General features: G+C 43.7%; 1 protein-coding gene across 1 annotated transcript in view; it reads right to left on the minus strand.

The window, feature by feature from the left end:
- Window positions 1–14,358, minus strand: part of ADAMTSL1 (ADAMTS like 1) — a 1,100,541-nt gene that overhangs the window by 220,562 nt on the left and 865,621 nt on the right. Inside the window, exons 15-16 of the mRNA XM_052645042.1 lie at window positions 13,734–14,035; window positions 6,328–6,457 (exon numbers count right to left, since the gene is read on the minus strand). Coding sequence (XP_052501002.1) covers window positions 6,328–6,457; window positions 13,734–14,035 — 432 coding nt within the window. The remainder of the gene's footprint in view (window positions 1–6,327; window positions 6,458–13,733; window positions 14,036–14,358) is intronic.

The raw sequence follows: 14,358 nt of genomic DNA on the forward strand, positions 1-14,358 counted from the left end.
CACAGGCAACTATACTCAAATTTTATAATAACATATGGAAAAGAACATATATACATATAATAACTGAATCATTTTGCACACTTGAAACTAACATAACATTGTAAATTAACTACACTTCAGTAAACGAACAAAGCTAGTGGAGGTGATGGAATTCCAGTTGAGCTATTTCAAATCCTGGAAGATGATGCTGTGAAAGTGCTGCACTCAATATGCCAGCATATTTGGAAAACTCAGCAGTGGCCACAGGACTGGAAAAGGTCAATTTTCATTCCAATCCCAAAGAAAGGCAATGCCAGAGAATGCTCAAACTACCACACAATTGCACTCATCTCACACACTAGTAAAGTAATGCTCAAAATTCTCCAAGCCAGGTTTCAGCAATACGTGAACTGTGAACTTCCAGATGTTCAAGCTGGTTTTAGAAAAGGCAGAGGAACCAGAGATCAAATTGCCAACATCTGCTGGATCACGGAAAAAGCAAGAGTTTCAGAAAAACATCTATTTCTGCTTTATTGACTATGCCAAAGCCTTTGACTGTGTGGATCACAATAAACTGTGGAAAATTCTGAGAGAGATGGGAATACCAGACCACCTAACCTGCCTCTTGAGAAATCTGTATGCAGGTCAGGAAGCAACAGTTAGAACTGGACATGGAACAACAGACTGGTTCCATACAGGAAAAGGGGTACGTCAAGTCTGTATATTGTCACCTTGCTTATGTAACTTTTATGCAGAGTACATCATGAGAAATGCTGGGCTGGAAGAAGCACAAACTGGAATTAGGATTGCCAGGAGAAATATCAATAACCTCAGATATGCAGATGACACCGCTCTTATGGCCGAACGTGAAGAAGAACTAAAGAGCCTCTTGATGAAAGTGAAAGAGGAGAGTGAAGAAGTTGGCTTAAAGCTCACCATTTAGAAAACTAAGATCATGGCATCTGGTCCCATCACTTCATGGGAAATAGATGGGGAAACAGTGTCAGACTTTATTTTGGGGGGCTCCAAAATCACTGCAGATGGTGATTGCAGCCATGAAATTAAAAGATGCTTACTCCTTGGAAGCAAAGTTATGACCAACCTAGATAGCATATTGAAAAGCAGAGACATTACTTTGCCAACAAAGGTCCATCTAGTCAAGGCTATGGTTTTTCCAGTGGTCATGTATGGATGTGAAACTGGACTGTGAAGAAAGCTGAGTGCCGAAGAATTGATGCTTTTGAACTGTGGTGTTGTAGAAGACTCTTAAGAGTCCCTTGGACAGCAAGGAGATCCAACCAATCCATTCTAAAGGGAGATCAGTCCTGGGTGTTCTTTGGAAGGAATGATGCTAAAGCTGAAACTCCAGTACTTTGGCCACCTCATGCGAAGAGTTGACTCACTGGAAAAGACTCTGATGCTGAGAGGGATTGGGGGCAGGAGGAGAAGGGGATGACAGAGGATGAGATGGGTGGATGGCATCACCAACTCGATGGACATGAGTTTGAGTGAACTCTGGGAGCTGGTGATGGACAGGGAGGCCTGGCATGCTGTGATTCATGGGTTGCAAAGAGTTGGACACGACTGAGCGACTGAACCGAACTGAATAGAAAATTAAATCTGTACTAAAAAAAAAAAAAAAACAACCTAGTCCTCTCCAATAGACAGCTACTATTTTTTTAAGTGAGATTTCTTGGTAGTTCAGCAGTAAAGAAATCTGCCTCCCAATGTAGGAAACACATTAGGATCTTCCCTGGGTCAGGAAGATCCCTTTCAAAAGTCAATGGCTTTTGAAGAATACTGACTCCAATATTCTTGCCTGGGAAATCCCATGGACTGAGGAATCTGACAGGCTACAATCCACAGAGTCGCAAAAGAGTTGGACATGACTTAGCGACTTAATAACAACTTCTTAAGTGTCCTAAAAACTGCAGGCAGTCTGTGCACACGTGCACACACAAAAATTGGAACAAGCAGAATACCTCTTACTTGAGAACACAGTCAGGCATGAGAATTTACTTGCCTCAACCTGGTAAAAATTGGACATGTGCTTCTGATACCAGCTCTGCCAATCACACAGAGGCAATCAGATGGCAGAGTTTCATCTCCGAGAGACCGCCCAGATAGGACATGCCTTCTAGGCCTTTGGTATTCTCTGTGTGATCAGATAACTCTGACCACAGCTGAGAAGAAAAGTAGCTTCCTACCTGGTGTTCAGTAAGACAAATAACTTCCTGGAAAAGCTACTTCTCTTAACCAGCACCACCTCTAAGAGTCATAAGCCCAATGACCAAGATTTGAACATCACCTCTGTATATCCCACCAAAAATGCTATGGATTTTTCTGTTTTGAATGCATGGACATCAGCATGGGCCAAGAGCCTAAAAGACAGGGTATAGAAACTTGGAGTCCATTAGGGAATATGCCAAACTGTGCAGGGAATGCTAATCCATGCACAAGAAGAATTGTGATTCAGTGATTTAAATTAGTCCCAAATGAATAGAAGGTGCATGGAATAACACACTGCTATAACCCTACTAAACACATTTTCAGATACATCTGACATAAACATTCAGCAGGAGAGGTTTTTTTTTCCCCTCATGTCAGACTGAAATATTCCACAGGAGATACACCTCTACACAGCTCTCATTTTAAGAGGAAACTCTGCTTTGGCTCTTGGATGGGAGGTGAAGAGAGCAAGTCATATCAGGTCATTCTGGCCCCCTTTGTTGTTTTAACTAGCATCATTCCACGAAAGCTCAGCTGTGTACAGCTGGCCGAAGAAAACCCTGGCCATGCGCAGTAAGATGTTCTGCCCTTCAGTTTGATGGTTTGCTGGTGGAAATTAAAGCCCTGGGTTGAACTGGAGCAAATGAAACAATGTTAAGCCCAACAAGAGTCTTTGTCTTCCAGTCAGTAAAAAGGTCCTAGAGTAAAGTAAGCTTATCTAATTTAACTATAGTCTGTACTTGGAGGATGGGAAGTAACATCTTGTGTCCTATTTTTTCTGCTGTCCCAGGAAGGCAGGGGTTTAGTGGCTGAAAATCCTGGAAGATTTTTAGTTTGTCCCAGGGACTGACTCTTTGGGCTTGCCTCAGGTCATCACAGCATTTGGATGTCATCACATCACTGAGATGTGGTTGGAAAGACCCTCATGCTTGTTTTTAAAGTGTTGGTAAACAAGCAGAATAGCACTGATTATCAGCACAAAGCAGCAGCAGCAAACGCTCCTGCCTACAGAGCCAGAAGAGTTATGGGATTATTTGAACAGGACCTGGTGACCTTGGATCATTTTGTATAGCTAGTTCATTTTACAGATGTGGACACAGAAGGGGCAGGCATCTTGCTCAGTGCCACACAGGGCTTCCTGATCTGGTAGCCAAGGCCCCTAGAGGCTGTTCTTCCTATATCCCTTCTGCTTCTTCCTATATAGGAGGCTGTAGTCAAAGAGAGGGGGTCTGGACTTCTTGCCCACACAGTTAGGTCTTAGATTCACTGATAAACAGTGAGGTCAGGATGCAGAAGTGGGCAGGCATAGAAAAAGAGTCTTCTCAGAATTCCATGAACTGAATCTAGGCTCTTTGTGGCCCAGCCCTTGACTCTATTTTACCGGCTGCTGTTCTCGTGGGTGAGGTGCTGCTCCAAGCAGTGGCTGACTGATTTTCTGGTTGCCTTAGAGGATATGGCACTAATGGCCCCCTTCACTTCTGAACTTAAAGAGGGATCAATAGACAAAGCAACTTTTCAGATCAACAGACAGAACAGCTCTGGTAATGAGCAGGAGAGTGTCACTGTGGGACTGTGTACCCTGAAATAATCTGAGGAGGCCTGCAATCTGTATCTTCTCAACTCCAAAGAAAGGCATCTAATTGACTGAAATCTTCACGACCCAGATAATCAAGATGGTGTGATCACTCACCTAGATCCAGACATCCTGGAATGTGAAGTCAAGTGAGACTTAGAAAGCATCACTACGAATGAAGCTAGTGGAGGTAATGGAATTCCAGTTGAGCTATTTCAAATCCTGAAAGATGATGCTGTGAAAGTGCTGCACTCAATATGCCAGCATATTTGGAAAACTCAGCAGTGGCCACAGGACTGGAAAAGGTCAGTTTTCATTCCAATCCCAAAGAAAGGCAATGCCAGAGAATGCTCAAACTACCACACAATTGCACTCATCTCACACGCTAGTAAAGTAATGCTCAAAATTCTCCAAGCCAGGCTTCAGCAATACGTGAACCGTGAACTTCCAGATGTTCAAGCTGGTTTTAGCAAAGGCAGAGGAACCAGAGATCAGATTGCCAACATCCATTGGATCATGGAAAAAGCAAGAGATTTCCAGAAAAATATCTATTTCTGCTTTATTGACTATGCCAAAGCCTTTGACTGTGTGGATCACAATAAACTGTGGAAAATTCTGAAAGAGATGGGAATACCAGACCACCTGACCTGCCTCTTGAGAAACCTGTATGCAGGTCAGGAAGCAACAGTTAGAACTGACATGGAACAACAGACTGGTTCCAAATAGGAAAAGGAGCCCGTCAAGGCTGTATATTGTCACCCTGCTTATTTAACTTCTATGCAGAGTACATCATGAGAAACGCTGGGCTGGAGGAAGCACAAGCTGGAATCAAGATTGCCAGGAGAAATATCAATAACCTCAGATATCCAGATGACACCACCCATATGGCAAAAGTGAAGAGGAACTAAAGAGCCTCTTGATGAAAGTGAAAGAGGAGAGTGAAAAAGTTGGCTTAAAGCTCAACATTCAGAAAACTAAGATCATGGTATCTGGTTTCATCACTTCATAGCAAATAGATGGGGAACAGTGGAAACAGTGGCTGACTTTATTTTGGGGGGCTCCAAAATCACTGCAGATGGTGACTGCAGCCATGAAATTAAAAGACACTTACTCCTTGGAAGGAAAGTTTTGACCAACCTAGATAGCATATTCAAAAGGAGAGACTTTACTTTTCCAGCAAAGGTCCATCTAGTCAAGGCTATGGTTTTTCCAGTGGTCATGTATGGATGTGAGAGCTGGACTATAAAGAAAGCTGAGCGCAGAAGAATTGCTGCTTTTGAACTGTGGTGTTGGAGAAGACTCTTGAGAGTCCCTTGGACTGCAAGGAGATCCAACCAAGTCCATCCTAAAGGGGATCAGTCCTGGGTGTTCATTGGAAGGACTGATGCTGAAGCTGAAACTCCAAGACTTTGGGCACCTGATGTGAAGAGCTGACTCATTGGAAAAGACCCTGATGCTGGAAAAGACTGAGGGCAGGAGGAGAAGGGGACGGCAGAGAATGAGATGGTTGGATGGCATCACTGACTCGATGGACATGGGTTTGGGTGGACTCCAGGAGTTGGTGATGGATAGGGAGGCCTGGCGTGCTGCAGTTCATGGGGTTGCAAAGAGTCGGACAAGACTGTGCGACTGAACTGAACTGAACTGACTGAGAAGTAAGACAAGGAGTATTAGCTTGACCAGAAACCTATCATTAAATCCTAGAGGCAACACATTGCTTCTTGTGTGATACTCTGTAGAAACACAAGAAATATCCTTCAGTAACAGCAACCCCTTTCTCATCTAGGATTTGATCTGGGAACATTCCTCATCCCATCAGCACACTTGCAAGACTGGCTTTGGTTCTTTCAATGTCTCCTCTTGGAAACCAGAATCACAGAAGAGATGGTTGAGCTTCTACAGAGACTTCAACAAATATCTGAAGGCAAGTCTCCCAAGACACCATAAAATTGTGTGGACTGAAGCAGTAACTGCATTTATGAACTAAAACTCAAGGTTGGATAATAATGAGACCCAGGCAGGGGTGGACAATGAAATGCTCTAATCGATTTTCTGCATGTGAAATGACACACGCACACTCCAGAGCATGCTATAATGAATCTGCATGCTGTGTGCAGAGGGATTTCACGGTGGCTCAGTGATACCACCCAGATCCTTCAGTTCCTGCAACCCACAGGCCGATCTGTTATGAGGGTGGGAGGGCGTGGGACACAGGCTGAGAGGTTGCAAAGACCCTACCTTCTGTGGTCAGTCCACGTTCCCCTGGGGAGAAAGCATTAGTGGGGCCCGTGCACATTCCGGCCACACCACGGGGCTTTTCCTTTGTGCACGGAGCCTTCTGGACCCTGAGCATGATCGTTGGGCTAGAATTCCAAAGCCCTGGTTTCAATTAACTTTAAGTGGATTTGACTAAGAGTTTGAACTGATGCTAATTGGTTTTCAAAACACTGGATAACAATAAGCATTCTGATCTTGCCCATGGACAGATACACAAACCCCGTTCTGAACACACTCCTGGGCAGCAGGGCAGCTGGCGCACCTCTTACCTTGCCGGGCAGGGATCCAAACTGCAGGATTTCAGAAGCTGGGGGGGCCGCCGGCTGGTCACGCACAGGTTCTCATCCACGGGCTCCCGGGTCTGTTTGTTCAGGCAGCTCACCACAGCCTCCTGGACACCTGTGTACAGATGACACCCATCAAGGCCAGAGCAGGCGTGCGGGGGTTGAGCAAGTGTAGACATGCAGCTGGTGGGAGGTCTCTGAGACTGGGAGGACTAGCTGCGTATCAGGTAGTTGAAAGCTTGGGACTGCCCATCTCGTCAGGCATCAGTCTATCTGGAGAAAGCACTCGCGAGTTTTTGCCCCTTAAGCAGGGCAGCTCCCCCATTGGGGGAGAGGCTGCTACCAGGACTCTGAAATGCTTGAAAAAGTACCAACCAGCTATGCAGCTGCCCATGCTGAAAAAGGATAATTTAAAGCAGAAGGAGAGCAGGGTGACCAAAATAATGACCCCAAGACTTCACACATTGTATTTTAATCAACAGGAGATGACTATACTTAGAAGGCAGGCCCAGAGCCACATTGGAATAGCCAGCATTCTGTAAACTGCTATGCATCTGGGGCCTTGCATCCAGTGCTTTTCTGGTTTCCTATTGATTTTGGTTCATTTCTTTAGCGACCTAGAGCTGCTTGGGGAGCTTCCCTGGTGGCTCAGATGGCAAAGAATCTGCCTGCCTTGCAGCAGACCTGAGTTCCATCCCTGAGTCAGGAAGATCCCCCAGAGGAGGGGACACGGCAACCCAGTCCAGTATTCTTGCCTGGAGGATCCCATGGACACAGGAGCCTGGTGGGCTACAGTTCACATGGACGCAAAGAGTTGGACATGACTAAGCAACTAACACAGGGCCACTTGGGATGCTGGAGTGAAGAGAGAGAGCAAGACACCTAATGATGGCATTCATGGAAGACAATGTTCCTACCGCTACCCATGCACCCCTGACCACAGACCTAGTGAAATAGGAGTTTGAGGAGTGACTGGCATATAGTCACTTGGTGGGTTTTCATGGGGCAGGGACACGTGTAACCCGAATACAGTGTCAAGACATTTCACCCTGCTTCCCACAGTCATGACAGCAATAGGAAAAATTCATAGAGTGCACATTATTAGCCAAGTATTGAGGCAAGAAGTTTGACATGCCCCATTCAAACCTCTCAATAACTCCACAAGACTCTATCCCCATTTTACAGATAAGGAAACTGAGGCTTAGAAGGGTGAAAAGACTTGCTAAGCTTACAGTTGATAGATAATGAAGTGGCACTGGTTGTGCTTTAGCACTGGAGCTTTAATGACTGAAAACATTGACATTTAAAAATACTATGAGGCTGTTATAGCTGCTGGAGATCTTCAGGAATAACCTAGACTTTTCTCTGGAATCATTTCAGCAGAATTCAGTTGAAAGAAGAGAAACAGGACATTCTTGATAATTTTCTGTTAGTCATTTATAGCCATATATGTGTGTGTGTGTGCATAAGCATATATCTATATCTATATCTATTTATATATTCAGATAAAGATATCTGTTGTTAAACATTTGTATATAGTTATGGCAGAGTATGTGACAACCCATAAAATTAGTTTTATATATAAATACACATATACTTTCTTTTTAAAGTTTTCTGCATTGCTTCATTAGGTAGTACCTAAATATAGTACAACTGACCTATCACTTAGCAGGCCTGTTACTCTCTTCCTCCCGTCTATCCTATGTTCCCCCAAGAAGTTATCACTCTGATCACAGGCACATGCTGCCCGAGGTGATGTTACACTGACTTAGAAAGGTCACTCACCAAGACCATCATTTAAAAAGTGACATTTAAAAGTCAGAATCAGAACTGCTTTTTTTTTTCATTAAGTCTGACAAATCAAACATTAAAAAAACTGTCATAGTATTTACCCTAGCTGTGAATGTCAGTTTTTTCTGAGCCATTTTATGAGCTTTAAAAATTTAATTTAAATATATCACAGCCAGTTCAGGGTGGAGCACTGGAGATTTATGCTAGACATTAAAGATATTCCATCATATTCTGGAATGCTGACTCCAGGGTGTTCTCCTGGTTGCAGCTGGGATGAGCCCCTTGAAATTCATGGTATGATAATATAGCAAAACATTTCATAAGAAATTATTGGTATCATCGTTGATACTTCCCACTGGAATAGTCTGGCATTATTAAGGTTGTGACGACAAGGTGTGGACAAGGAGAATTACTCCATACAGAATCTAGAGCTGTGATTCTGTTCGAAATTAAGGTTTCAATTCATCTGCCGACCTGGTAGTATTTCAGAGATTCGAAATGTTGCTCTAAAATAAAAGATATTTGGGCTTTAGTCAGCTATCGAAAAGCTCTTGAATTTGAGTTAATAGTACCTGAAGGAGGAAGTGATTATACAGCTTTTGTCTCCTGCCTCATATGAAAGGGCTTGCTTTGGGGGGAGGGTCATGTGTGGAGGGGTATATTAAGTGATGTGACCCGTTTCTCCTTTGTGAAGCCTGGTTTGTAGAACTGAGGTCCTTCCAAGTCTGCATGGAATGGGGTTGCAAGGGTTAAAGTCTACACAGGAAATCTTCTGAGACACAGGGAACATGTTTACATGACTCCACTGAATAATCCTAACTCAGGTTAAAAATCACCTTTGGGGTAATTAATTGCTGAGATTAAGAAGCATTCCAGAGTTACTACCTTCTTCTAGAAGGATGGCCTCATGATGGTTCAGGGGTCTGTTGTCATTGCATTCCTGGGTAGTAGAGCCTAAGGGCAGAGCTCTGTGTAATGAAGGAGGATCTGGGACCAGCCCTGTGGTCAACACAAGACATTTTTGTGGCATGAACAAATGAGATGCCTAAAGGGCAGGGTATTCCAAAGCACAGTGTGCAATTTGGGCCAAGGTGGTGGGAATGCGGGCCTGGAGGAAGCGTGAGAGAGCAGCCTGGGGATGGCGGTGTGGGAAGGTGAAGAGGGAAGATGTCTGAAGACTTCACCTGAGCTCACAGTATACTTGGCTCAGGGCAGTCAGGCTGGCTTGAGAAAAGTTAACTCATCAAGTGTGTACTCTTTTCCAATGGTATAACTTACTCGCCCAGAAGGACACTGTAAACCAACAAAGAATACACTTACCTAAGATCATTTCTGATTCTGAGTTTTCTTTCTTGACAGAGCAAAAGGAGAGGATTGATAAGGAAAAGGGAGCAAGAGGGCAAGGATTTCACCTTTTAATATTAATACTTGCTGATGTCAGCTCCAAGTCTTCCCTCAGCTAGACTTTAATATCAATTTCACCATTTAAGAGATCAACAATAAAGCTGTTCAGGTTCAGATCTGCTCTCCTTGACTACACCTATCCATTCACATATGGGAAATTCACATATAACCAGAAGATGATAGTGGGACCCAGGACACAGGTCTGAACAGATTAGGCTCACTTTCCATCTTCCAGAAAATGGAGTTTTCATTGTTTATATCTCCCAAAATAGCATAATTGCTACCTAATATTTGATGAGAACTCAGGGAAATGCAGCCACCAGCTACAGCCTAAATTACTAACAGGTTCCTTCTGGTCACTACTTCTGCTGGGTGAAAGGTAACTTCTGTGTCTATCCAATTTCATCTTTTGAGATGGCAAAAACAATAAAATTTGTATAACCTCAAATTGATTTAAAATCTGTTAATCCTGCACATTTTTGATTGGCTTCAGTGGAATGATTAAAAATATCTTCAGCCTTGTGGGTTATATTTTGGTGTAGATCAAAGGTGACAATGGTGATTGCCGCCATGAAATTAAAAGATGCTTACTCCTTAGAAGGAAAGTGATGACCAACCTAGATAGCATATTCAAAAGCAGAGACATTATTTTGCCAACAAAGGTCTGTCTAGTCAAGGCTATGGTTTTTCCAGTGGTCATGTATGGATATGAGAGTTGGACTGTGAAGAAAGCTGAGCACTGAAGAATTGATGCTTTTGAACTGTGGTGTTGGAGAAGACTCTTGAGAGTCCCTTGGACTGCAAGGAGATCCAACCAGTCCATTCTGAAGGAGATCAGCCCTGGGATTTCTTTGGAAGGAATGATGCTAAAGCTGAAACTCCAATACTTTGGCCACCTCATGCGAAGAGCTGACTCTTTGGAAAAGACTTTGATGCTGGGAGGGATTGGGGGCAGGAGGAGAAGGGGACGACCGAGGATGAGATGGCTAGATGGCATCACTGACTCGATGGACGTGAGTCTGAGTGAATTCCAGGAGTTGGTGATGGACAGGGAGGCCTGGCATGCTGCAATTCATGGGGTCGCAAAGAGTTGGACACGACTGAGCGACTGAACTGACCTGAACGGTGACAATACCATAAAATGTTACTGCCAAACAATGGCTTCACAATATACATGTCCTATACCCGGAAAAAACCTAGATTGTCCATTGACAGATGAATGGATAAAGAAGTTGTAGTACATGTATACAATGGAATATTACTCAGCCATAAGCAGGAACACATTTGAGTCGATTCTAATGAGGTATATGAACCTAGAGTGCCTATTAGAGAGTGAAGTAAATCAGAAAGAGAAAAATATCGTATGTTAACACATACATATGGAATCTAGAAGGATGGTGCTGATGAACCTATCTGCAGGACAGCAGTGGAGATGCAGACAGAGAACAGACTTGTAGACACAGTGGGGAAGGAGAGGGTGGGACGAATGGAGAGAGCAGCCTGGAAACATATCCACTACCACATGGAAAACAGATAGCCAGTGGGAATTTGCTGTATGACTTTAGGAGCTCAGACTGGTGCTCTGTGACCTAGAGGGGTGGGATGGGTGGGAGGTGGGAGGCAGGTTCAAGAGGGAGGGGACATATGTATACATATGGCTGATTCATATTGATGTATGGCAGAAACCAACACAATATGATAAAGCAATTATCCTCCAATTAAAAATAAATTAAAAAAATTTTAATATACATGTCTTGTATACTGAAATAATTTTTTAGTGTGTTTGGGCATCATATGGATCATATGACCCAAGCATAGTTTCATCACTTTGGCATTCTCAACTTTTAACATTTTAGGCATAGATATATTACCTTGGCACAGTGACACAACTCTAAGTAAGCATGTACAGTTGTTGACAGTTAAAGACCTAAGACATTTCAGGAACTTTCCCTGCCTTGGATATAAATGATATACACTTTATGTTATACAAATATCTCCTCAGATCCTATAAGCATAGATCAATTGTATATGAAGCATACAAAATATTATTTCCAAATCAATATATTCTGAAAACATTTAAAATGAAAAACAGTTCACATACTCTCAATTATTTGAATCTTATGCCCCTGGTTAGCAGAATCGTTAGAATCGTAAAGACAAAGGTATCTGGTTATTTACATATTCCACTAACGCATCATTTTCCCCATCTGCTCATAAAGTTCCACTTGGCTTAGAGAATCATAATGAGGGCAGAAACAATTTTTTTCAAGGCACATTTGTTTCAGACAAAAGATCATGATTGTTCAATTCAGAGGATCATGGAAACTGGAGATAAACACACACCATCCGAAATCCTGAGTAGTTCCTTATATTGCAATGAAGCAACTGCAGCCACTGGCTATGTCCTTTCCATCTGACTTTTGAACTTGCCTGGGCCCAGAGATCATCAGAGCTTACTCAACATTTCTCCCTCATTAAACATGGGAGAAAAGATGTCCTCATTGTGAGTGGCGGGCGCCCCCAGCAACATGGATGAGTAGTTCCAAGAAACTGTCCTCCAGAATCAGATGGAAAATTTTAGGTTTTAAAATAACAGACTCTGCATGAAAACACTTAAGAACTCCACGGTCTGAAATTGGAAGACTTAGAAACAAACGAGAACCCCAAGGATAAGACTATTAAATGCTTACAAAGTGACCTGATGGAGAAAATTGATTCTCTGCTTGTACTTGTTCCACTATCCGTTCCTTTTCAACTACACATGAACAATTTGGGCACACGTATTTTTACATTCCCAGTAATGACAAAAGATGCTTTTATAAAAGTGTTTCCAAGATGTCATGGTTTAGAAGACAGTTTGGGAAATCATTTTAATATAGATATTTTTATACCAGTTAAGAAAGAAACTTTGCTGGGAATGCAGATCCTTAACGTGACAAGAGGGGTTATTGATAGCTAGGGAGGGAGATTTGATGGGAAATCAGCCAGCCTTTCCTTGCCTATCAAAATCTCTCTTGGGAGTGTATATGGGAGTTAGTAGCCATATGGTGGTGGTTTAGTAGTTAAGTTGTGCCCGACATTTTGTGACCCCATGGACTGTAGCCTGCCAGGCTCCTCTATCGATGGGATTTTCTGGGCAAGAATACTAGAGTGGGCAGGCATTTCCTTCTCCAGGGGATCTTCCTGACCCAGGGTTGAACCAGAATCTCCTGCATTGCAGGAGGATTCTTTACCAATTGAGCCACAAGGGAAACCCAGTGACCATATTTCCATTTACTGTATTTTCTACAGTAGTACAAAAGATCATAATCTTAAAGAATTAATTATTGACTTAAATACCTTCTTCTCCCACTATGGTTTTAATCACTAACACCTGAAATAGAAAAATGACTGAATCTGTTATCACCATGGACTAAACCTAAGAGAACCAGATTAATATACATGGAAACATTGAACACTATTTAAATAATATTCATTCAGTGGTAAAGCTTCAGGAACTCTCTAAGTGTTTAAAGAAGTGAGGTATGATGCAAGGACCCTAGACAGAGAAATAAAGAGCAGGACTAGTCCCAAATATCACTGACTAGATGTGTGATCTTGAAAAAATCACTCAGCTCTCTGTATCTCAGTTTGCATATCGATACAATGGCAGTGGGATCAGGCTTTAATCTTTAAACTCTTTTCCAGTTCCAGGTAACCTCAGTGTTAACTGTCATTATACATCCTTTCCCTTTGTCAACAGATATTACTTTGGCGACCAGCTGAGAAAGTCAGAGGTGGCGTACTCTGTCCTTGGGAACAACAGACGGTTTTGTCGTCTTTGATCTGGGTTCATACTACATGCACTGAGGCAAGGGCATAGACAAATAAAACTGAATGTCAAGAGCATTGCCAGGCCCGTGTCAACAGTGTTTCTCGGTCAGATACACTGAGATATAGTGCAAAATATCAGAATGACAAGTAAAAGTAAAAGCATTACTTGTGTTAGCTACTCATAGCTGACAGTCTAAGAGAGACAGGCCTAGAGAGAAATACATCTGTGTTTCATTCAGTCTGCTTTAGGTTTAGAATGGTTTCCTCCCCCTCCTTAGCCTTCTTGGACTAGAGACAATCACGGGACACAGCTGCCCTCAGAGAGAGACGCTACAGTGAAAGGCAAGAGGGTGGCAATGATCTGAGGCCTAGCCCCTTCTTACCTCCTCCACAGGACTCGGAGCACTTGGTGAAGCCCTCATACTCCCAGTCGTAGAGCTGGTCAAAGTCCTGCAGGCCACCCAAGAGGCCATCTGTCTCTTCCAGGTTAAGTTCGGGAGTCTCCCCGTGGCATGGTCCTGCGTAACAGGGGCGCTGGGACGCTGGCTTGGGTCCTTCACATTCGTCAACGGGCAGGTCGGCCACGGACTGAGAGAAAGACAGGAGCACCTGGCACCTGACTATTCGCACCTGGGTCCCCACACCACAGGTGACCGTGCAGGCCGACCAGGCCTCTGGGATGAACCTGCAGTCCGCAAGCAAACAAGAGGACAGGATGAGAAGCCCCAAGCAGGAGACCGCAGGCACCGGGAGGGGCCACATCCCACCTGCCACTGGGGCCCAGGGCCGTCTCAGGACGTGCTCAGGGCTCTGCCACCCTGTCCTGTCCTGTGCTGGGTGCTTCAGTGCAGCCCATGAGCTCATCTGCCAGTCTCTGGATTGGTTTCTTCGTGCGTGTCACATGAACCCCCAGCTGGAAGATATTCCAGCCACAGACCACCTGCTTTCTCCCAGCTTTGCACCCACAGTGATGGCTCTTCAGAGCAGGGAACTGATTTCTTCTCTCTT

Source organism: Budorcas taxicolor, chromosome 8 (genome assembly GCF_023091745.1).
Source record: "Budorcas taxicolor isolate Tak-1 chromosome 8, Takin1.1, whole genome shotgun sequence".
Lineage (NCBI taxonomy): Eukaryota > Metazoa > Chordata > Mammalia > Artiodactyla > Bovidae > Budorcas > Budorcas taxicolor.